Source organism: Carassius auratus, chromosome 32 (genome assembly GCF_003368295.1).
Source record: "Carassius auratus strain Wakin chromosome 32, ASM336829v1, whole genome shotgun sequence".
In the NCBI taxonomy this organism is placed as follows: domain Eukaryota; kingdom Metazoa; phylum Chordata; class Actinopteri; order Cypriniformes; family Cyprinidae; genus Carassius; species Carassius auratus.
The window spans coordinates 35,459,887-35,484,516 of NC_039274.1; the positions used below are offsets into that span (position 1 = coordinate 35,459,887).

General features: G+C 37.9%; 1 protein-coding gene across 1 annotated transcript; it reads right to left on the bottom strand.

The window, feature by feature from the left end:
* Positions 1–438: 438 nt before the first annotated feature.
* LOC113052351 (integrin alpha-11-like) lies at positions 439–24,148 on the bottom strand. The gene is given in 14 exon segments (XM_026216812.1): positions 439–530; positions 532–576; positions 2,599–2,747; positions 2,991–3,135; positions 5,369–5,439; positions 5,697–5,863; positions 6,114–6,278; positions 6,828–6,976; positions 7,059–7,186; positions 7,504–7,618; positions 7,827–7,918; positions 8,693–8,805; positions 17,452–17,563; positions 23,995–24,148. Coding segments are annotated over 14 exon segments (1,587 nt in total). The 5' UTR covers positions 24,047–24,148; the 3' UTR covers positions 439–446.
* Positions 24,149–24,630: the final 482 nt, after the last annotated feature.

The window sequence follows — 24,630 nt, forward strand, 5'->3', positions numbered from 1 at the left end:
TGTGTAATAGGAAGTGACAACTGGCAGTTGCTACATTTGCTATCTAAAGTGTCTGCACTTTAGCGTCCGTTTCATCTATCACTGTTCACAATAATTTGTGAAATAAGTTGACACAAGTTTTACAGTGTGTTTACACAGCGGTTTAAATCATGGTGGGTGAGGGCATTTTGTACGCATTTGGCAAATCAATGTCTACTTACATCATGGGTAGAACCATTGTGCTGGTTAGACCCTGCTCCGAAGTATGAGCTAATTTGGTTCTCGAAAAGGCAGGCTGGTACGAAAATGCCAAAAAGTGGGTTCCACAATTAGTTCTGGTACTATGGAAAAGGTTACAGTGGTGTGAAAGGCCCAAATATAACAGCTAGTCAATAATTAATTAACTTGTTTGTTTTTTTGCAAGAATATGCTGATGTGCCTGAATATTCTTTACTGCTCTGTGACTCTTAAATGTAGACTTTGCCCTTTTCCCAGCCTGCACTGAAGAACATGGGAGCAGCCACCAGTAGGTTATCTGTGACTCCATCATCGATCCAGGTCCACTGGAGCAATCTCACTGCCGTAGTATGACCCAATCTGCACAAACCACATACATCAAGGACCAAAATGATTACTAGTGGTGCACAAGGGACATGCTTTAACATCTGAGAAACTCCTCACATGGATATGCATAATGCCGATTGTCAGCATCAAAACGCATAAAAACATGGGTAAAACTAATATGTTTAATTATATTTGATAATGTCTATCAACATTATGTGAATAATATAGGGACACAGAAATATGCCAAATATAGGGCATTTAAAAAAAAAAAATGGACAAGGGTGGTATCAGTCCACGTTTTGAAGTCCACTGCACTGAGTGGATATAAAGTTGCTACCACCAGGAGATGTTCTGGGCCACAATAGATGAAACAGACCTAGGGCTGGACAATATTATTGAACGGATAAGATCATGCGCATGTCGTCAGTAAAGTTGGTTCTGTGATTACGGTAAATCCCTATCACCTGCCCTCAAATAGAGCGGCAGTTAATACACAGTGCTGTAGTTTCACTTCAAGCTACAGTATGCTATATAGAGTTTCATTATCGCGGCGATTCATCTTCAACTGATGAATAACCTTTGATCAGTCAGTTGTCCTGCGATGATGAAGATACTTCAAGATTTAGATTGAATGACCTTCATCTTGGCCCATGTGGATGTTTTCTTGAAGTTTCATTAGCAGGTGTCTAGTACAGGGTACTGTTGCGATAAGGGGTTTTATTATCAGCCACTCACCCAAATCATACCCATTGAGGCAATGATAATAAACCTCTACTGCCATGATAAATGCAAGTGGAAAGGAGCATGCATCCATCCATAATACCTCTTTACAGCTGCTGCTAAAGTAGATCTCGAAGTCTTTGGGAATAGTTTTTGACCAAGTTTGTGATGGGCTCTGGTAGTCTGAAGAATTGAAGGCAGCACAGAGGGAAACTGTTTGGAACTAAACCAAAAGCGTTTAGCCAGGTCAAGGAAATGACATGAAGGTCCCTCTTCTCTCTCTTGGCTGGCTGAATCTGGTGCCAGATCATACTTGTGTGCTCCAGACATCCTGAGAACCCAGAGATTCCAGCCTTCTGGACTGTCGTGTCCACAATCTTGTTCTTATCAGGAAATATGTTCAGCCTCTGAGCTCTAACACTGAAGAATGCTTTTCCTTCAACACTGAGGAGACTAATAGCCTGGAATTGGCTGATGGTTGAAGATTCCTCCTCCTTTGTATCAGTACTCCTTCCTCTCTATACTAAATCATGGGTTTTACTTATTTCCCCAAACCATTTGCATTAACTTCCACAGAAAGAACCAAATTCTTGCTTATTCTTTTCTTTCTCGCAACATACTTAAATATTCTCCAGGCCTCAAGGAAGTCGGCCTGGTTTTAATGTTCTCTTAGAGTACATTAATCCCTCCTTCTCCATTTCTGAAGACTTCCTCCATTGTTTTTTTAGCTATAAGCTTTATTATATTTAAATTCTTATTGTTTGTCTGGGATCGTGTAGAGCCCATTGAAGCTGCACTTAAACTGCAGTTGGGAACCTTCAGCCCATTGGGGTTCCCATTGAAGTCCATTATATGGAGAAAAATCCTGGAATGTTTTTCTCAAAAACCTTAATTCTTTGCAACTGAAGACAGAAAGACACAAACATCTCCGCTGACATGGGGGTGAGTAAATTATCATGGAAATTTTTATTCTTGAATTGAACTAATCCTTTAAGGCTGTTTACTGTTGTGAACAATCTTTAAAAATCTTAAATATCTCTGTGTTTTATTTGTGAGAGGGAATTTATTTGCTTGCTTTAGACTGTGATGAGAAGCACATGGGTTTGGTGGGATAGATTTGTAGTCTAGACATTCCACTCATCGCAAATGAAAGCATTTTCATTTAAAACACATAAAAATTGACTGATTGATCACTGCTGTTTGTACAGTATGCATACTTAGAAACAGTTGAACACTAACACCTTGAAGAATGAGTCAGAGGAGCAGAATATGTGAGAAGAGTATACAGACACTGTGCACTGAAAGTGTCTGTATGCATATTTTAAGATTAATTACCTGCTCTCCTTTGAGTGAGTGTAGTATAGTGAGCTCCCCAGTATTTTTCAGGGTGAAGATGATGACCTTGCCAGTGTGGTTAAACCGAGGAGCTCCTGCTATATATAACTGGCCACTGCGAGCTGAAACCACTGATGTTACTGTGTAACCTACAAACACAATATGAGAAAGATGATAATAAATGCCTATCACTTTTAAAAACAGTAAACTGGATGAATAATTTTGCTTGCTAACAGAGAGGAGTGGAGATAAAGTGGAGATCAAAAGAAATGACCAAAATGGAGACTTGAAGAGCAATAAAAAGGTAATTATTTAGATGTAGCCAGATCATACAGCGGTATTCTGTCATTAGCATCGACAGCCAGTTTAATGTATAGGTGTGAATTCTTTACCCAGGTACGCTCCATGGTTTTTCAGTTCTTCTGGGAACTCTTGTTCATAAGACGACTTTGGTGGGATCACTTTACCCTGACGAGTCTCCTTCAGCACAGCCCCATTCCAGTCATAAGCTCCCACTGCTCCCACTAAAATACCGTCCTGCAGGCAGAGCATAAACATATATCTACAATTACATAAAGTTCAGGAAACTAATATTTTTTCATTTCCGTCAACACTTTTGGCCTCAAACTACCAACTTTGGGTCTTTAAAGGGATGAATGGAGGCATTTGTTATGTTTTAGGTTGGCAGTCTTCTAACAATTTTTTTTAATTGCAATTTGTAATTTTCCATTAATGTGCTTTTTCCTACCAAAGGCACCACTTTAATGATATATTAGAAAAATATTAGTAAGACTTGCACAGAATGAATTCTAAAACTGTAAAGACTAATGAAATCAATCACTGAACATTAAAGCTCAAAATCTCAAAAGACATGGCATTAATTATGTCTTGTTAGCATAATGTATGAAGGCAGTAAAATGTATTATTATTAACAAAAATACACTGAAGATTACTTTAGATAAATTTAGTAGTTTAATATTGCATATTTTCTAATTGTTTGTACATAATGTATCAATATTCTTGACCTTGTTTACCCCTCATACAGTGATTCAGACACTTCATCTCATTCTCAGCGTCCATCCAGCTCCTTCTTAATTTCTCTGGAAGTGCTTTGCAATTGGCAATGAAACCTCATAAAACATTTTTCTTTAGTGATTAGTTAAACTCACTGTACAGTAGTCAGAATAAGAGCATGTTGAATCTGTTCATGTTTAGAGAGAGCTGAAATTCTCTCTCTAAATGGAACAGTGCTGGCTGTGTGCATGATGTTGTGCACCTGGTGCCCACTGCGCCTCATCACTGCTGCCATCATCACTTTTTCTTTCTACAGAACCAGCTCCACAGTCACATGCAGAAGATAAGCTAAAAGGCCAGCATGGTATCACAAAGCAGGACTGGCTCTAAACCTGATGCCACCAGGACTGCATTGCTTTAACTGAGGGGTGTCCAATCCTGCTCCTGGAGGGCCACCGTCCTGCAGTTTAGCTCCGACCTCAATTAAACACATCCAGCTAATCAAGGTCTTACTAGGCGTAACTAGAAACTTCCAGGCAGGTGTGTTGAGGCAAGTTGGAGCTAAACTCTTCATGACCAATTTTGGACACACCTGCTTTACCCTTTTACATTTTACATTCAAACAAATTGCTGAATTCACTGTTATTTATGTCTAGACATTCACTTTATATTGATACTGCATATCATAAAAAAATGATGTTCACTAGTTATAATTTAAAAACAATCCACAAATAAAGCAAATAAAAACCATTCTGGAGCATGTATGAAAGCTGTATTTGAAGCTACACATATCCCACTTTCAGAGAGTACAATCTGGATTTAAGAGGTGTGAGTTTTTTCCTGGAGTGCAAACATTCTTTCCAAACAACTTATCCCTCCTCTCAACACTTAAGTTGCTTTTGTTGCAGATGCTGTTCCAAGCCTCCAGATACCTGATGGATTGGCTTTCCAGTCATCCTAATGTCCAACTGGAGTTTTCCTATCTGTGTCTTCCACACATACATAAATAAAAACTAGATATTAATAACTTTACCAGCAGTTTGTGCTTGCCTTCAGGGTATGGAGTTAAACAAATCTGAGGAGTTGCATCAGGAAATTGTTCAACCTGGACAGAGATGATTAGCTTTACAGTTGGGAGCAGGTCTTGGATGGATACAGACCCACCAGGTACAGTTTTTGGATGGAGAATGGCAAGACAGCCTGCCTGAACGGCAAGTACAGTATGGGGTACAGTATGTCAGATAACTGAGTCTGTGCTGGAGGACAAACTAGCTCTGATATCAGCTCTGGTTTTAGAAGAAAAGAAAAAAAAGGACACATCCCCTGAGGTGCAGCTCCTCCATACTTCTCACCACAAGAATTGAAAAAACCTGGGAAAACCTGGGCTTTATATTCATTTCTTTTGACAGAGAATCAGAAAAAGGCTTGTTTGAATTATCAGGGAGAAATCTTATCTGCTCACCATTGTAAAGGTGTAATATTTTTGGTGTATCATATAACTGACAGCGACATATAGAGATGACCTACAGAAAGAGAGGAAAATAAATAAAGAATGTTTAAGAAAGACAGAAAGAAAGACAGAAAGATAAGATTTTAGATGATGAAAACAACCCTAAAAATTGACTGAATGTTCACTCAATCTGATCTCGGTCAGCCTGTCTAGGTTTTTTCTTTCAGCTAATATGGAAAAAGGGCTGTGAATTTGAGGAATAGAGTCAACCGAGGAATTTACAGACTGATGGACACCCAGACTCACCTCCACTATGTGTGTGGAGAAGCCAGCTTGAGACATCTGGAGACCAAATGCTGTCCCATTCTTGCTAGTCCCTGCAAACAGAGACAAAATGAGCACACAGAAGAGCAAAAGAATCCGCTATTTCCTCCAACCGAGCAGTGCAGATTTCAGCATTCTTAAAGAGCGAGTTCATCAAAGAGATGAGGTATACATTTTAAGATTTGGTCCAATGAGATTTAGAGTGCAGTGCTGTGCAGAGATGTATATGTTTCACAGGCTGAGGTTTTGGGCTGTGTTATGGATATGATGCAATTCTGTGTGTGGTGCTGGAGTGGTAAAGTCACCAAACCCTCTAAACTGAAGATCCTCTCTCCCAGAGCATCCACAATGTCCTTCAAAGCTGCTTCATCTGTCACGTTAAAGAAATGCTTATCATCAGGGTCACTAGCGATGTATTTGATCTCATTGAGGAAAGCTTCAGGGTTGATGCCTCTGCGGTTATAGTAGCCCCAGTACCTGTTGTGAGGAAAGACCCCAAGAAACAATCAGCCTGAACGTGACGTATTTCACTTGAGTGCCCAAGCCCACATTATAATCCAAGCCTCCATAAGTGGTGTTGAAAACATTAGGCCTTCTTCACTGGTGTCAGCAGCTGAATGTGACATTAATGGTTGGTCCAATCCCGATTTTAAAATGGGTTGCCCCATAATTTCAGCATGAGAATGGGCACCTGAACAATGCCACAGCAAGAAGGAGGAAGGCAAACTGAAGGAAGGCAATACTTACAGCAATGGCATATCGTATGATGCCATCCTTCTCGCTGTCCTCAATGACCTGTTGCAGGTCAGCGCTGTCATGTGATTCTCCATCTGTGATGACGATCATGACTTTCTTTGCTCCTTTTCTACCTCCCTGTTTAAAGGCCTCTGATCTGTGAATATCCATAGATCATTTATGCTCTTTCAGTGTCATTTTTGTGGCTCTGTTGATATGCAAATATGTAAAATGCACATTATTGTTCAAAAGTTTGGGGTCAGTAAAGATTTTTTTTTATTTTTATAAATTAATAAGGACTTAGTAAATTGATCAAAAGTGACGGAAGATATTTATAATGTAACCGAAGACTGTGAAGACTGTGCAGAAACTTATACTGTTTTCCTTTTTATATAAAAAAAAAAAAATATATATATATATATATATATATATATATATATATATATATATATATATATATATATGTATATATATATATATATATATATATATATTTTTTTTTTAATACATTTTATATCCTTTTTATATATTAAAATAAAACAATTATTATAAACTGTAATAATATTTCATAATTTAAACAGAATTTGATCAAATAAATGCAGCCATGTTGAACATAAAAGACTACTTAAAAACTTGGAAGATGAAACTGTAGAGTGGAACTGTAATTAAATAGCATTTAGAATTTTTTTTCACATATGTGTAGTACCGTGCAACACTGATTCCCAGCGCAGTGTTGGTCTCTTCTCCTCCTCGCTGGCCTATCTTACGGGCTGCTTTGACCACATCCTCCACAGAGCGGAAGTCATTCAGCTGAAACTCAGACACCACTTTTTCTCCATATTGCAGTACTCCAACCTGACAAGCACATGATCCACACATTTGATATAAAGACACATTTGATATTTCATGTTCCCATTGTTCAAAAAGTCTAAAACACCTGAATCTGTCCAGGTCCAACATAGAATTTCCGCAGGATGTTGATAAGGAAGTCTTGAACCTCGTTCCAGGGGTAGATTGAATTTGATCCATCCAGGACTATCACTATGTCCATGTACGTCTCACACCCTAAAAGGGAAATTAGATGTTTTTGATGTCTTTGGCATCAGCAAAAGCAGAAGCAAACTTTAGTGATTCTTTCGTCAAAAAGAAGAAGAAAAAAGATTAAACAACTCAGCTCTTTATAAGCAGTCAAGATCATTTTCTTTTTAAGAAGAACATTAATTTCACAAATATATTGCCTATGGCAGATCTAGAAACAGTCATGGCCAAATTCAGCATAAAAATAAACTCCATGGTTAAGGCAGAAAGTAGAAACATATTACCAAAATTTCACTGCAAAAATTACCCTAGTTAAATGGAAGGTGCAGGAATATTGTGCTTACTTTGGAAGGCAGGAGCGATAGAACGGGAAAATTTAAAGCTGGCATTGACTCTGGAGCAAATTCCAGTACTGTAGTATGAGCTGCCACATTCGTACGACCAAAGGGGACCACAAGCCTGTGAATTATCACAAAGGCTATTAAGTGCACCATTAATAAATACATTGACTGACATAAAGATCATGGGCTCATTCTAAATAATTATAATTCCATAGCGTTTCATAGGGAAAGGATGATGATTAAACACTTAACTATATTAATGTTGCAGTCTGATTAAATGCCAGATAACACTGAATATGTATTATAACCAGATATCCAAAGCTTACCACAAAGCTGTTGTCATTAGGGTTGGACGAAAGAGTCATTCCAAGTCTCATTTTATCCTTTCGTTCAGAGACATTTGTCAGTGATATCCTTCCTTAAGAAAAAAATTAACAAATGTTGCAAATGAGTGCTAAAAATCTGACCACAGACCATATGTGGCACATGTACTTTACACAAAGACTTCCTCTAACCATAAAAAATAATTTACGTTACGTAAATGTTGATCCTGTCTAGACATTCCTGAATTTAATGTGCAATGTGCATCTCTTTATGTGTGTGCATCTACAGTACAGACCAAAAGTTTGGACACACCTTCTCATTCAAAGAGTTTTCTTTATTTTCATGACTATGAAAATTGTAGAGTCACACTGAAGGCATCAAGAGCTATTTGACCAAGAAGGAGAGTGATGGGGTGCTGCACCAGATGACCTGTCCTCCACAGTCACCGGACCTGAACCCAATCGAGATGCTTTAGGGGTGAGCTGGACCGCAGACAGAAGGCAAAAGGGCCAACAAGTGCTAAGCATCTCTCGGGGAACTCCTTCAAGACTGTTGGAAGACCATTTCAGGTGACTACCTCTTGAAGCTCATCAAGAGAAAGCCAAGAGTGTGCAAAGCATTAATCAAAGCAAAAGGTGGCTACTTTGAAGAACCTACAATATGACATATTTTCAGTTGTTTCACACTTTTTGTTATGTATGTAATTCCATATATAATTCCACATGTGTTAATTCATAGTTTTGATGCCTTCAGTGTGAATCTACAATTTTATTAGTCATGAAAATAAAGAAAACTCTGTACTGGTCTGTACTGTATATGTACTGTATACACTTATAGGACAAAAGTATGAAAATGAACTCTGCAGTACCAAGATTAAGTTTAGTGCAGCTGGGTCCTCCAGATCTTCTGCTTAAGGGACATTTATACACGTCCCCTGTCTGATGCTGTCCATTTGTTTCCAGTGGGGCTCCTACCAGTAACCTAAAAACATCCACAATCCAAACATTAAAATATTACTTTTGACACATAAATATTACTTTTGACACACTACAATATTCATCTAACAAAAACGTCTGATGAAACACACAAGCAGGTGTGTGATCCACTTCCTTATAAATAATACAGCCAGAAGACTGTTGATTTAAGCTCCCTCTGAAAACAGGGACGTTTAAAAGGAGGTTAGAGGAATTAAGTGAATCAATGAGAGATGACAGGTGAGTGGAATCTACTGGCAAAGGAATGTTTAAACAGGTTTAGACTGAATGTTGATGTCTGAGGTAAAGTAAAGTATCGATGGGAGCACGCAGGGCGGTTTGGTATGTGAGACTCTACTGATATCTGTGTGTGTGTTGAAATATGTACCCTATGACCCTGACTGACTAAACGCATCGCTCCATTAATGCTGGCATGCTTTACTTGTAATGCTGCTCCTCTAGAGAGCAATCAGGGACACACACATCACTCAGATGCAGTAGCAGTAGCACTGTAGGGAGCAGTACACACTTTTCATTGCTCTCGGAACCATGAAGCTTTTAAAAGCGAAGGCCGTCACTTTCATTAAGTAGCTGCAAAGGAATCATTTTACTAGTCAGATCACTGGAATACTACACATCCTTAAACACAGCAAGATGTGTTCTTTCAATTGTTTATGCAAGAGAGGCAGAATTCTTTCATGCTGATAGTGGTCTCAAGGGAGAGAGAAAACTGGCTTGACTTCACATTTACGTGGCTGTGCTATGTCAGGATGGGCTCTTAAATGTCATTCAGAACCTCATAATTAGTTTATGGTGAGGTGGTACCATTAAATAGACTGGCAGGCATAAGGCAGTATCTTTGCATTGGGGTCAGAAAGTGACAGTAAAACTAATCTAATAAATAATCATGGGATACAAAAGTCCAGTTTACTGCAAAAGAGCTATTTTATGATCCTCGGGTTATTTGTCTGACTTTTAAAGAGTAGCTCTCATGAAAAAAGCTACATTTTCTGGAGAGCAGCATCAATTAAACACACACACACACACACACACACACACACACACACGTACACACACAAACAAACAAACAAAAAGAGAATAAAGATTTAAAAATATAAGTATGGTTTATATATATATACATTTCATACATTTCTTTAAATTTCAGCTTTTGACAATGACAAAAACAAATATATTCATTTCTGAAGCATGTAAAAACAGTATCATGCATACTATTCATATTTTTCACACACTGCATATTTACCCATATTTAAGTACAAGGGAAACAGATATGTTTGCATGTACATACTGTACACTACAGCCTGTCTATTATGTTCTCATTACCTTATTTCATCTTGCACTTTCTCCATTTTATCCAATGTTACCAAATACATTTAGTAACATTTTATAGTTGGATTACTTCTTTAATAGGTTAGCTAAAGTTTATATATGTTTAAATATATAACACCATGGTCCTGTGAAGCATGACATTTCTTTCCACATAAAGTGAATGACATTAAAGCTCACTTGACTTGATATTTGAGACATACTTGAAACGGGTCTACATGGAATAAAGAAGTAGATCATATTCATCATATTTGATGATCCTTGGAATAGTTTGAAAATGCCTCTTTATTCTGTATTATACATGAAAGATTCACATAACAAAGGCACCATTACATCCTTCCAAAATGGAAACAGTTTGAAACACTGCATCTCACACACGCCAATAATCACCACATCTAAAGCTGCTTCTGACAGGTGATAAAGGTTAATGCTTTAAACAGGAGCAATACCCACTCAGGGGCAGAGCGATTCAGAGAGTGATATCTGACACTAGTTTATTGCAGATCCAGACCTCCATGAGTGTTCTGCCATAAGCCAGGGGTCAACATCATGGGCCCCTCGAGAAAATATTTCTCTGTTTGGCAAGCTTCAGTAGTGAAGAATTCCCAAAAAAATCTGGATCCAGCTTCCCAAACAAATGGATTTTACCCCTTACAGTTAAAATATAATTATAGGACACCCACAGGCTATTTACAGTGGAATTAAGAAATTAAGTAGAACAAGAAGAACTGCACATGTCCTACTGCTCAGCCTGACTTCAGTCAGTACAATCAAATAAACTAAATCAGTTTATCACTCTTCATATGTAAATTTGATATTGCTGTGATATAACGGTATTTGGATAATTAACCCTTCTAAGTTTGACACTGGTCTAAAATGAGAATGAAATAAGCCTACACATTAAAACTCAAAAAGTTGAAAAGTTAAACTAAACATCTTCAAATGTCTCTGGAAATAGTTTTTCCACAGACTGTGTCATATTTTCACTGCTATTAATACTGTGTATATCACTTGTGTTATAGCTGCCTTTGGCACTATACCTTACACTTGAGTTCAGCTCAGGACATGCTTTCCTAAATAAAAAAAGAAAGAAGGAAGTATGAAAGAGAAATAGAGAGATAAGCATGAAAACGAGGACCTTTGTTGCAGTGATTTAACGGTCTAGTCAAACTTCCAGGGTAATGACACAGTGAACTGTTAAAACAATCAGGCTCAGACTAAGTTCTGTCTTTCTAAAAGGCTACTAGCACTGAATGAAACAGCTTCGCTGATACTCAACCTATTACATATTCAATCTCCCACAAAACGCTGTACTTGCGGCCCAAGTCCTTTGGAAAAATCTAAGAGGAAAGGGATCGCCATTAATAGCCAAATGTTTTTCACATTTGGAGAGTGACAAAAGACTTTACTCATGCTACGATGGTGCTGAAGTCTATGAAGTGCCAGTGAATCCACTGATATGGTGTTTCATTACACGATGGGAGAGAAAAGGAAAGATCCACCACAAATGCTCCTTCATAAATAACTGTGTGTTATTGATTTAAAAGGGCATGTCAAAGAAGAAGTCATGGCCTAGTGGTAAGAGAGTTTGACTCCTAACCCTAGGGTTGTGGGTTCGAATCTCGGGCCGGCAATACCATGACTTAGGTGCCCTTGAGCAAGGCACTGAACCCCCAACTGCTCCCCGGGTGCCGCAGCATAAAAGGCTGCCCACTGCTCTGGGTGTGTGTTCACTGCTGTGTGTGTGCACTTTGGATGGGTTAAATGCAGAGCACGAATTCTGAGTATGGGTCACCATACTTGGCTGAATGTCACGTCACACAAACATCACAAAAACCTCATCAGACTGACATTGCCATGAAAGGCAACACTTCTAACTATAGCAACTCTCACCCCACATCCTTAAAGCCATAAAACTATTAATGAACATATTGATTTCATCTAATCATTACTGATTTGTTAACAAAGGCATTCATGTACAGATTAATTTTCCTAGTCCAGTGTGAAAGAGCTTGTGAGCAGTCTTTCAGCCGAGTTTGAGAATAGAGATGAAGAACGCTTCAACCCTCCTGCTGCTTGAGGAATTCATAGGTCACAGGCCAGTCTACAGTCAAAACTCAGCAAGGATTTCAAACTGCAACCCTTCAAAAGTAAACAGACTGAGCATATGTGTCCATGTTTGTCTGTATGTCCATCTCAAGGGATCTATCAGGCCAGTTCTGTGGATGTGCAAGTGTCAGTGGCCAGGCCACCCAGGAAAAAATCCCATTCCAAAAAGTTTGAGAACCATGTTATCTTCTCACATTTACAAATAGTATATTCATCAAAGAACATTGAAAATGTATCATGTTTTCCACAGAATATTAAGCAGCACAACTGTTTTTAATCAAATCAAAATCAGAATGATTTCTGAAGAATCAAGTGACACTAAAGACTGGAGTAATGGCTTTAGAAAATAAAATAAAAAACACACTTTTCAATAACAGTCACAAACGCATATTATTCATACTGCAAAGAGCTCTAAAAGATAACTGGAATAGTTCAAATAAACCCATGAACATTTTCTGTGCCCCAAAACTCCCACATGCTCCCTATGGGTTTTGCAATGAATTATTTATGAAGTTTGATCTGCTTTTGTCATCATCACAGAGCTGAAGGGTTTCAATTTCTCTATGTGATGCAAGTTAGTGTGTTTAGCTCACTCTCTGTGACATATGTAAATGTAAAAAAAAAAAAAAATATATATATATATATATATATATATATATATATATATATATATATATATATATATATATATATATATATATATATATATTTCTGATTTAAAATAAAATTCAACATGCTTGTTTAGTGGTTTCTAGTCTGTAATTATGTATCTGCTACATGGTAGCAACTTTTGAGATTGTCCCAATATACAGTATGCAGGGCAATCCCTGTGTTTTGTAACATGTATAATGAACATGTTCTGTTCCTCAATCCTGGCGTACTGACCTGAAATAAAATGCATATGTTAGCATAATGTTTCTACTCAAAGAGAAAAATATGAGAGAATGACGACTACATACTTCCTTCCACAGCAATAACCACAGGTGAGTTGCCAGCCCTTTCCCCCCATTTTCCAACATGACTAAACCCCTTCTGTGCCTCTGAAACACCTCTTTCCACTGCATGCTGCAGTGATAGGACCCTTACTGACATACATAACATACCATTTTAGCAGTGGAGTCATAATTTTATCATTCATGTAATGATAATTCTATTTATATAACACCCTTTCAGCTGGTTGATTGGATTTTGAGATATGACATTTGAGAACATGTGATATGATGATCTTAGTTTTTGAATATAAAAATATTATTTGTGGATAATTTTGGCAATGTTCACTCAATGTTTCATTCAATTACTTAACCACATTTAAATGACCGTTTTGGTTTTTGCCTAAATAAAGCCTTAAATTTCAGTTGAAAGATTTCTGTAAAAATAAATAAATATATATTTTTTTATATTAAAATATGATAATATGTTACATATATGATATGGTATGGTATGATATGATATGATATGATATGATATATTATTGCATTGCATTGCCTTGCATTGAATTGCTCACTCATTAAGCGCTTTTTTTCCCTTTTTTTGGAAGAGTAAATTATGCAGAAGTGGAAGTGTTTCCCCTTCATCACAAGGCAATGGCCCACAGACCCTCAGTCCTAGTATTTCAAAACATTTGAGGGCAAGTGACTATGATTCAACCCTCAAGAGACAAGTCTCTTTGTCTCTGAGGGTTGAATCAAGAGTTTGAATTGTCAGAGTGAATGTATTGTGTGTTATCAGCACTGAAAGGCTTTGGGGGTGTGAGCAAGGTGAAAACAGCTAGACCCCATAAATTTCTTGAACTAAACATTCTCCTCTGAGGATCTGACTTTGCTTATCAATCCATTTCCCAAGTCAAACTGTACGAAAGCACCAGTACACACATGCACAAGTAAATAACCTGGAGTGTCCAAAATCTTTGCACTGTTCAAACGATCTAAGGAAGACTTACCGCATAAAGGTGATAAGCTACTGTCTATAGCCAATTCCTGCACAACCATTTTCTTCTCCTACTGCCTAGAGTCATGCCAGCATAAACACAACACACTCTCCCTAATGCTCTGTCTCACTATCACATACACATAAACAGAATTCCCTTTCAACTATTTGCAGCATACTGCTGTTTAAAATAAATCTGTATAGTGAAATTTGACTTAATTGGTCTTTCAAACAATATCTCTTGGCTGTATGTGTAGATTATAGTCTGTTAGTATTTGTCGATGTGCGTGTCTTTGAGTCTGGCATTGTGAATTTTGGGTAAGTGCGCACTCACAACACACAACTCACATCTCCCAAACAAAACTTGAATATGATGAAATAAGAGTGACATTCAAGAGCCAAGCCAGAAGCACATGCCACACTGAAAATTTCCTTTGGCCTATTAATGGTTTCCAGATGCTGTTTGAATGGGGCAGAGACAGAAAAGGGGTCTATTTGGCAGCTGCTCACTTCAGAAAGTCTTTGTTGTTATCACCCAACATCAGTCCAGCTAAACTGACAACACACTCACAGCTAAACTACAGACAGAGCCATTTAGCCGTTATCTAGGGAATGTGAGATAGAATATATCATTATATATACGGTGCAATGAGTGAAAAGAAAAAGAATAGAAGGAGATATCTTGCATGCTTGCTTGTATCTAGTGGTTGAAAGAGTACTAAGAAATTGTAATTAAGTAAAAGTATTGCTACTTAAAGGAATAGTTCACCCAAAAATGAAAATTATGTCATTAATAACTCACCCTCATGTCGTTCCAAACCCGTGAGACCTCTGTTCATCTTCAGAACACAGTTTAAGATATTTTAGATTTAGTCCGAGAGCTCTCAGTCCCTCCATTGAAACTGTGTGTTTCAGCATTGTCTTCTCTTCCGTGTCTGTTGTGAGATTTCAAAACAACGCAGTGTAGTGCTATCCGGTTCGCGAATGAATCACTCGATGTAACCGGATCTTCTTGAACCAGTTCATCAAATCGAACTGAATCATTTAAAACGGTTCGCATCTCTTTCAAGCATTAATCAACAAATGACTTAAGCTTATAACTTTTTTTAATGTGTCTGACACTCCCTCTAAGTTAAAACAAACCAATATCCCGGAGTTCATGTACTCAAAAAGTACCCTGACTGAACTGCTGTGAAGAGAGAACTGAAGATGAACACCGAGCCGAGCCAGATAATGAACAATAGACTGACTCGTATTTTCAATGCTTCAAAAAATTCTAACTGACCCTCTGATGCCACATGGACCTCTCTGATGATGTTTTTCTTACCTTTCTGGACATGGACTTTATACCGTACACACAGCTTCAATGGAGGGACAGAAAGCTCTCGGACTAAATCTAAAATATAACCCTAACACACATGTGCTTTAATGTCTGTTTCACAAGTGAGACCCGGGAAATCCCTATGGATTATATGGATAAATGCATCAGATATCACTACAGCTGAATAACATGCAGATAGAAATGCTTTGACTGATGAAATGTGAAAGACAATAAACACCACTGCAGTGCAAACGCTAACTGACAAGGCTTGTATCACAGTAAACCCTGTGATTGGAAGCAAGATTGAACCATAGAAGCAATGCACATGGTGTAGGGATCATATTGATCAGAACACAGTTCATTCACGTAGCTCACTTCTAACAAGTTAGTAATCTGAACCAGGGGTGTTAACTAAGCGAGAGAGGCAAAATATGTGTGCGAGGCCAGGAATTGGGAACCGCTGGGCTACATCATGTGTCATTCACCAGCGAAAAAACTTTAAAAGAACTACAATACCAGGAAGGAAGCCCAGGTTATTGATGTTTGTCTCCCTTTCTCGCTCTGTCTGCAAAGCGTTCGTTAACGTGCTGATGACGTATCCTGTCTGCGTGAACAGGGAAACAGCCTGAGTCTTGGGAGGATCAAGAAATGAAAGCATGCATCCTTCAGGTATATTGCCATGAACCAATCTTGGTTCCAAATGCACCGCAATTGCTGTAGGAACTAGTGCATTGTGTTATGGCAGAAAGGTGAGTTTTACGATTTCATCAGCTCCTCAGGCACTTCCGGGAAGAAAGGAACTGGGATGGAGCATGGCTGAGTCTCACGCTCGGTCTCCAAGAATGTTCAGGACAGGGTGGAAGTATCCACTAAAGTTTGATGCTCTCTGCTGCCCGGGTAAACAAGACTGTCATCCCAGACCAACACACAGTATCCGGAAGTGCCGGTTTAATTGAGTCATCTGCTTCCAATTGGTCAGACCCCACCCTCCACGAGGTGAATGCAGTGATGCCAATCCCAGAGAGATGCTGCATTGGCTCCGAAGAACAGAAGGGTTGAGCAAATGCCACTCTGACCAATTTATACCCGGATGTCCGGGTCGTGGCCAGGTATGCAAATTTTGCTCGCCAATTTAATTAGCTTTTCTCAGTGATGTCAGAGGTGTCTGGGCTTCCATTTGTGACCCCTAGTGTTGGATCTTCAACACAATGCTGAAGTGACTAACTGAAAAGGAATACTTATTCTTTGCAGGCATACTTATTATTTCACACACACAGAGATATAGACCTCTGGGCAGGGTTTCAGGTGAGCTGTGGCCAGGCAGAGTTACTGAGATGCCAAATTGGAATCAAACTGCCAAAGCAAAGAGAGATGATGATATCACAGTGTGGACAAGAAATATTAAACTCCTTCCAATTCTCATAAGACTGTAAAAGCATCATAGGTGGATTTTCCTTTTAAAAGAGATCTAAATTTACTTGTGATGAAAACCTTATAAATCACTGAGGCAATGAGATCTACTGTTGAGTTTGGGAGATGAAATGAAAAACAAATTCACTATTTTCTTGGACATCTTCCTGAATTACAATTCCTTCATTTCAAGACCTGGACACATAAACACTTTTATGATTTTAAATTCAACCAAAGTGCTTTTGACATCTTACAAAGGTGTGAAAGCACAGGAAGCATGATTTTCTGCTTCACTTTAAAGAGGGTTTTAAAGTCTTAAATGGATAGTTCACCCAAAAATAAAAAATCATGTATTTGCCAATGTTATTTTAACGCTTTAGATTTTCTTTCTTCTGTAGAACATACTTTTTTTTCATACATTGGAAGTCAGTGATCACATTTTAAAAATATATCTTCTTAAGATAAGAAGGTAGAATATGCCTTTAGGGGGAATAGTTTAGGGGATGAAGAGGCACAGACAAAGACCTAAGAAGTGCTGCTTACCACTTCTGTCCCCCAGCCATGTGTTGTTGGACAGTGTAGCCAAACTGTGTCTGCCTGGGGCCCTTTATGATCCGATGATTTCTGGTGTCAATGTTGAAACAATCATGGAACCCTGTAAACAGACAATTCAAATATGAACCAATCACAGCATGCTTGGAGTTATGACTACATTTACTGGCAATAGATTCTACGAGCTAAGGAGCTCCAACAATAACCCAAAACTAAGCAACATTTAATTGTGGCTAAACTGACTTTCTGCCAGCAAAAAGAGTCCTAAACAGTAGGATGCTTTCATGAACTACACTAGACGTAATCTTTACACAACTAACAGACAAGCAGAAAGCAAATGACAGATAGTTGTTTTTTGTTTTTTTTGCAATGTTTTAAAAGTTGGTTGTTGTTTGCCAGGACAAACACAATAATTATTTTGTCAAAACTGAGTTATAACAGTGAATCTGGTCTCAGAGACTAAGATCTGTCTTGTGTTTTGGCTTAGACCAAATATGCACAGACTCATGGAAAATTTATGGAGTGTGAAAATGTATATCAAAAAATAAAAATAATAAATAAATAAATGAATAAATAAACAATTTAAAGAATTGTATTTATTTATTTTTTGGACAGAGTTACACTCCATTTTCTCTGAATCACTTAAAGGGATGGTTGATCAGCTTTGTTCAAAGGCTTGATTGTGCTTATCGGTGCAGTGTAACATGGACATCCTTCAAAATATCTTCTTTTGTGTTCTACATAAGAAAGAACTAAAGTCAAACAGGTTTGGAATGACATGAGGATGTGTACATAACAGAAGTTTCAGTTCTTGGTCAACTAAACCTTTAAATATTTATAGAAAGACTTAAGCAAAAAATTTAAAATAATTGTGTTTTTATTGATTTGGCAAATTTTTTTTACATCAGATGCACAGTGCAAAGATTGCCTTCTCATGTTAGAACATCATATTATGGCAACCCCATATCATTAAGATCAGTATTCAGAAGCATGGCTCTTAAAAAAAATAAATCTAAAGCAGGTGCTGAACTGAGAAATATATAAGAGCTTTTAACCACGAGTAAACACAATGGTTAATTCATCTGAGAATTACACTGAATTACACAGTTAATCTCCTCTCTGAACTCTGAACGGCAGCATATGGATCTCATATCCTTGCACACCTGGAAACCAATGAATAGGAATGTATACATTTCACCAAAAAAAAAAAAAAAAAAAGGCAAAGATGCAGAAAACATACAATGGGATTTGATAAAAGGCCTGATTCTCTTTGGTCACCCCAGGTCTCATTGCCTCCACTTTGGCCTCTGTACCATTGAAAAAACACAGGAGAAACATCCATCTCCTCTGGATTCAATTAAAAGACTTTTAAAGAACAGGTCTCAAAAAAAAAAAAAATTGTGAAAATGAAATTTATTTATGACTGTGCTGATAAATATGTCTGCTTCATGCAAGGTTGTAGTTTCCATTCAGCATTTTATAATATATATTGCAGAGGATTGATTGATAATATGAAGAGATATTCCTCTTAGTAGAAGGGAGAGGAAGAGAAGTGAAGTGCTTTTAGTGTCTTTTCTTTCCCTCACTCTTTTTCTCTTTCCCACGTTCCCTGTCTGTAGACAAAAGAAAGAATGATGAAAGGCTACTGTAGTGTTGGGGATGATGTAAAAGCATTTCTGTGCATTAATCAGCTCTGGCACAAGAATGCACAGGGAATAATGTGGACCACATGTTTTTCCTAGCCTCATTTTTGGTCAGCACTGTCTATCACAGAAAGTGATGAAGAGGTGTGAGTGATACTGCCAGTGATTGATCTATTATTCTGAGCAGGAGAACTGCATATACCACTGTGAACTGCAATGAAGGATCATATAAAAAGGTTAAGTTTGATCCTGGTTCTCACACACAGACTAAAGGCGATGTTACACAGGGCAACTTTTTGAGCAATGTTGCTGGGAAATATTGATGTCAAATCAACGGGCAATGGTAAAACACAGGGTGTAATGCAGCAGTTTTCAATTCCAGTCCTCGCGCCCCACTGCTCTGCACATATTGTATGTCTCTCTTTGTTAATACACCTGATTCAGATAATCAGCTCATTAGAAGTGAGCTCCGTGCATGAACTTTGTTCCGATTGACATGATCTCTACACAGTGTTTACTGCTCCCTACTCCCTGAGCAGGGGAAATCTGTTGAAGTTTACTTCACTTCGGAACATTCATTCATGGATTTGCATTGCACAAAGTCTGTCTAAACACACGGACAAGTGTGACATCATATACCTCTGTAAATCAATACAATTTAAATTCACATCTCGCACACTTCAATGCACTTTGAATGGAACATAATCGTTCGCTTTGAACTGGAATCATGGCAGAATATCCTGTGATGTCCACTTTGCAGGGCACTTATGTTCGAATAGAACAAACGTCTAAAACAATAAGAGAAACGTACAAAATGTGCAGAGCAGTGGGACGCTGCAAAAAAGGTGCCCTGTATATCATCACATTTATTAAAACTTTTGAACAGTAGTATAAATATTATACTGTATAAGCAAAGCTGTTTGTCACCTGCCTCCTGATTTGTTGAAAAGAGAAAAATATCTTTCCTGAAAAAAGAGAGATCAAACACTGAATGAACGGCTTGATAGTTACTAATATGAAACCATATAATACACTTATATCATGGCAACACTAATTGCAAAACTGTCCAGACGTTTTGAACCCCCCCCCCCCCCCCAAATGATCTCCTACAGTCATTGATCACTTTTTCCAAAGAGCTTCAATACACATCTAAAGCATCCACAGTCTGTAACTGAAACCAAACTGTCCCAGACACCAACTGAGAACAGCTTTATCCTTAAAAAAAGAAGAAGAAGAAAAAAAGGGTTCTAGTTTCCATTTAAAAGTCCTAACGTGGCAGACCCTTTAATATTTTCTGTAATATCAGCAGGTCAAAGAGTGGGTTTCCTGTGTGTGGATTCTTTTGCCAAGATAAATAAACCTCAGTACAGAGGCTGCAAGCGTTGTGCTCTGTGTCCAGGCCAGATCTGCGATGCTTTTGGACTACAATCAAGCTACAGGAGCTACACAACAGTCATACTGACAGAGAAGCACCAGTCTATTAGATTGTCCATGCATCACCAAGACTAACAATTTGCCAGAGCTTGACAGAACCATAGCATAGTGGTCATGCATTTGCTCAGGATTTTTTTAGGAGTTTTTCACAGGGTTGCAGGTTTGAACGTGGCCCTGTTTCTCTCCATTGCCTCGTCATTAAAACACTTACTGAAGTGGAAATGTGTCAATATCTTGTAATGAAAATGCTGCTGTTAAGAGCAAGTACACATAACGTCATCTTCTAGTAAATTACTCTTTAAGTAAAGCTACATGTTTGAAGCTATTACAAATATGTCTTGAAGTGTTTGAACTGTGAAAACTATTATATATATATATATATATATATATATATATATATATATATATATATATATATATATTAATTCATTAATTCAGGATGTATAACTTGACAATGGCACAAAATTCAATAAAAAATTCCAGCTACAACAACCTGCAGCTGCAATATATCACAACTAGGGCTGTCAATCGATTAAAAATTTTAATCTAATTAATTTCATACTCTGTGATTAACTAATCTAAATTTATCGCATACATTATTTTTCCTGTGAAAGTATGAAATATTTCAATTCAAATGAATCAATGAATAATAGTGACTTCAAAGTTCAAAAACTCTTTTATTATTATTTTCATTGTTCAAATAATGGCCATAACAATCACAATATGACCCAATATGCTAAGAAAATTAATTTTTTTCACTATACAAACAAGGCATCTTGAAGATGACGTTGGCTTCTGGTATCATGGGACGTGCTAGGTCGTACCTCCGGATTAACGTTAAGTCCTGGATGCTTTGCATTGATGTGGTACTTTAGAGCGGACGAACTCCGGTGGTATGCAAATTCCTTGCTGCAGACATTGCAGATGACTTTATTTTTATCAACACTTCCATCAGGCCGTCTTTTATAAGTAAATGTTCCAATCAATGATCCAGGCAGCGCCATCGCATTCTTGTCTCCCTCCTTCATTTTACAGTCGAATGGTGGCTAAAACGAATGGATTAATCTGCGGTATTTTTTTTTTACATGTTATTTTTTCTCAGATTAATTAATCGAAATTAACGCGTTATTTTGACAGCCCTAATTACAACAGACCTCTTAAAAACACTCCATGCCGCATGCTCGGACTCTGAAATCGCAATCAGGTTAACTGGGGTCATGATCAAAATCAAAACATATCGGAGCTAGTGCTAGACCATATCTAGGGCATATTACCACAAACCATCCATCAAAATCTAATTCATTATCCAAAGCCACATCAATGCCACCAAAAAAAAACTACCAATACTAGTTCATTACCAAGGCCTTAGTCAGATATGAAGCTCTGTACAAGCCCACATGTGACAGACATCACACTCTAAACATCTGCTATCCCCTCAGTCATCTCTCCCCTCCTTCATAGATATTTACATGAGGTACAGCCCTGAGGCTAATGAGCCTCACTGCCCACTGGCGGGGATTATGGGCCAGCAGGTTGGCTTTTAATAAACTGCACATGCCAAAAATGCATCTTTCAAAAAATTTCTTTGAAATGCTCTTCTGATTAAGATCTCATGGGCTTAATGCTTTTACTGTACGTATGTGCTGCACCTCATGGACTGATGTGCATACTGTTACAGTCACAGATCAATTTTTATGCTGACTTTGCAACTGTGAGCTCTGTGGTCTGGAAGGCTCATTGAAGGGTTGCTGAGAGAAGGCTAGCAGGAGATGAGCCTGGCGACCTACGACTGGGTTTGTGGCCAAAGTAAACTATCCGTGAGGCACATGGCATCAGCAGACAGATATACACCACAGTCAGGCATTACTCACTAGCTCTGAGTTCCTCACCCACAAAAAAATAACCTTATTCTATAATTATTATTTCCAAAGTAGTATTAGGTCGAAGCATCTGAGATCTCAATATATATATTTTGTATCTTTAATCACAATGTAAATCAGCTACTACTAAGAGCTAGGGCCAGATAACCATTTGTGCCTTCAAAACTTCAAAATGTCACTTAAATCAATGCGTTAATTGAGATTTATTTGTAATTGTGAAAACTGCTAATAGTTTCTGAGTGGAAAATGTTTCTAAACCATTTTTTATTTTATTTTTTTGGTATTGTTTGTTATACCTAGAAATTGGACCAGTCTGACACTTTTACTTATCGCTTGTACCGCAAAAGTATGTATGTACTTTGACTGTTGAACACATAACCATAAGTATTCACACTTGAGTGAATTACCTCAAGAAATGCTGAGAAACATCTGGATTAACCAACCAGTTCCATATTGACTGACAAAAAGTCAGAATTCTATTCAAACATAAAATTGTTCAGTTAATTGGATGACAGGGTGAACAGCTGAAATTTCATGCAGTTTTGACATTATTCCATTGCAACAATTATCATGAATTCGCCCATCACTTGCAGTGAGCCCCAGTGTATTTAAATGTGGGTCAGTTTAAGAGGGTCACCTGTTCAGATGAGTGTCTGATACAGGCCACATTTAAAAGGTCATCAAGAAAATCTAATATAAAAGGACGTTCTAGATGCAGGCCACATTTAATTCGACCAGATGCAGGTTGAAATGAGTACAACAAACAGTAGCATTACAGTATTGTACTAGTATGATGTTTACATTACTGGATTTGACTAAAGCTGGCCTGGTTCACAGCTGGCTGGCAGCTGGTCAAGATGAGCAACACACAAAACATAAAAAAGCATGTTTACACATACCAACACAAATGTTATTTATGTCTCTCTTACACATTAGCCATTCAATAATACTATATTTCCATCAGAAATGCTGTATTCAGTTCCTCCTCTTTTAGCTTTTTTTTGTTTTGCTTTGATCAAATTACAATATATATTCTCATTGTCAATTTCTTCATTTTGCAGATGGACAGACAGACAAAATAAAAGATATAAACCATAACTGGAAAGGACAGAAATACAAGTTTTATTTATATTTTCTGAGGAACCCTTGAACCGTGACAGCAAGAAGTCCTTGAATATGCTGTCAAGATTGTCATTTCACTAGTTAACTTTAATCTGGCTGCTCACCTGATCTTTCCCAGTCACAGAAACCTATGAACTCCTAATTTATTTCTGATAACGTTTCCTTTCATTTCAAAGTATGCAAGTGCTAGGAATTGAAATTGGAAATTGAAATTTCACAGCCAATCCAGCATCCCCATCTATAAAGGGAGGTCATTTTAACAGCTTCTGATATTGGAAACCAGACGTGGGAGATGCACAACACTGGGATACAAACTCATTTAAGCAAATCACATCCATGGCACTCTCATCTCAAGTTGCAAAGTATTTTGTAGTTTTAATGGAGCATTCACTTACCACTCTGCCTCTCTTCAATTATTTTAATTGAAAGCAGACAACACACACATACAAACTTACCTGGCATCACGCTCCAGAGAATCCAGAGTAGGTGGGTCCAGTAATACTCCATGTGCGTGTGCGAGAGGGAGATGTGAGAGAGTGTGCGTTAGTATATGTGCGTGTCTGCGTGTGCGTAAGGGTGGAATATCCTGACAGTGCGCTCTCCTGTACACCCGGCTCTGATTGACTCGACTGCTCCTAAAAACACTCTATATCTGAGGCAAGAAGGAGGGGGCTGTGGCCAAACTAAAAGGAGGTGCTCATTCAGCCAACAGACAGATCTACTCTCTTTGTCTTTCCCTCTCACTTCCTCCGTCCCTATTTTTGTCTCTTCATCTGTCTATTCATCTATACTTGATTTGGGTCACTCGGTTATGAGCTCATGCATTGTTCCTGAAAATGCTTTTAGTGACGAATCTGGAAATTCAGATTGTAGGGATCACTGTACATCACCTCTGGCAAAAACTGATCTTCTTTAATCTTCTAAATTGCTTAACATTCAGTTTAAACTGCATCTGTTTGGATAGATGCCCTCCATCTTGATTGATTTGTGGTTAACATAGCTGCATGTTACCATATAAAGCCCACTGACAAACTCTCAGCAGAACCTTAAAGCACCATCCAAACCACACTACCCAAGCATGTAATTACTGA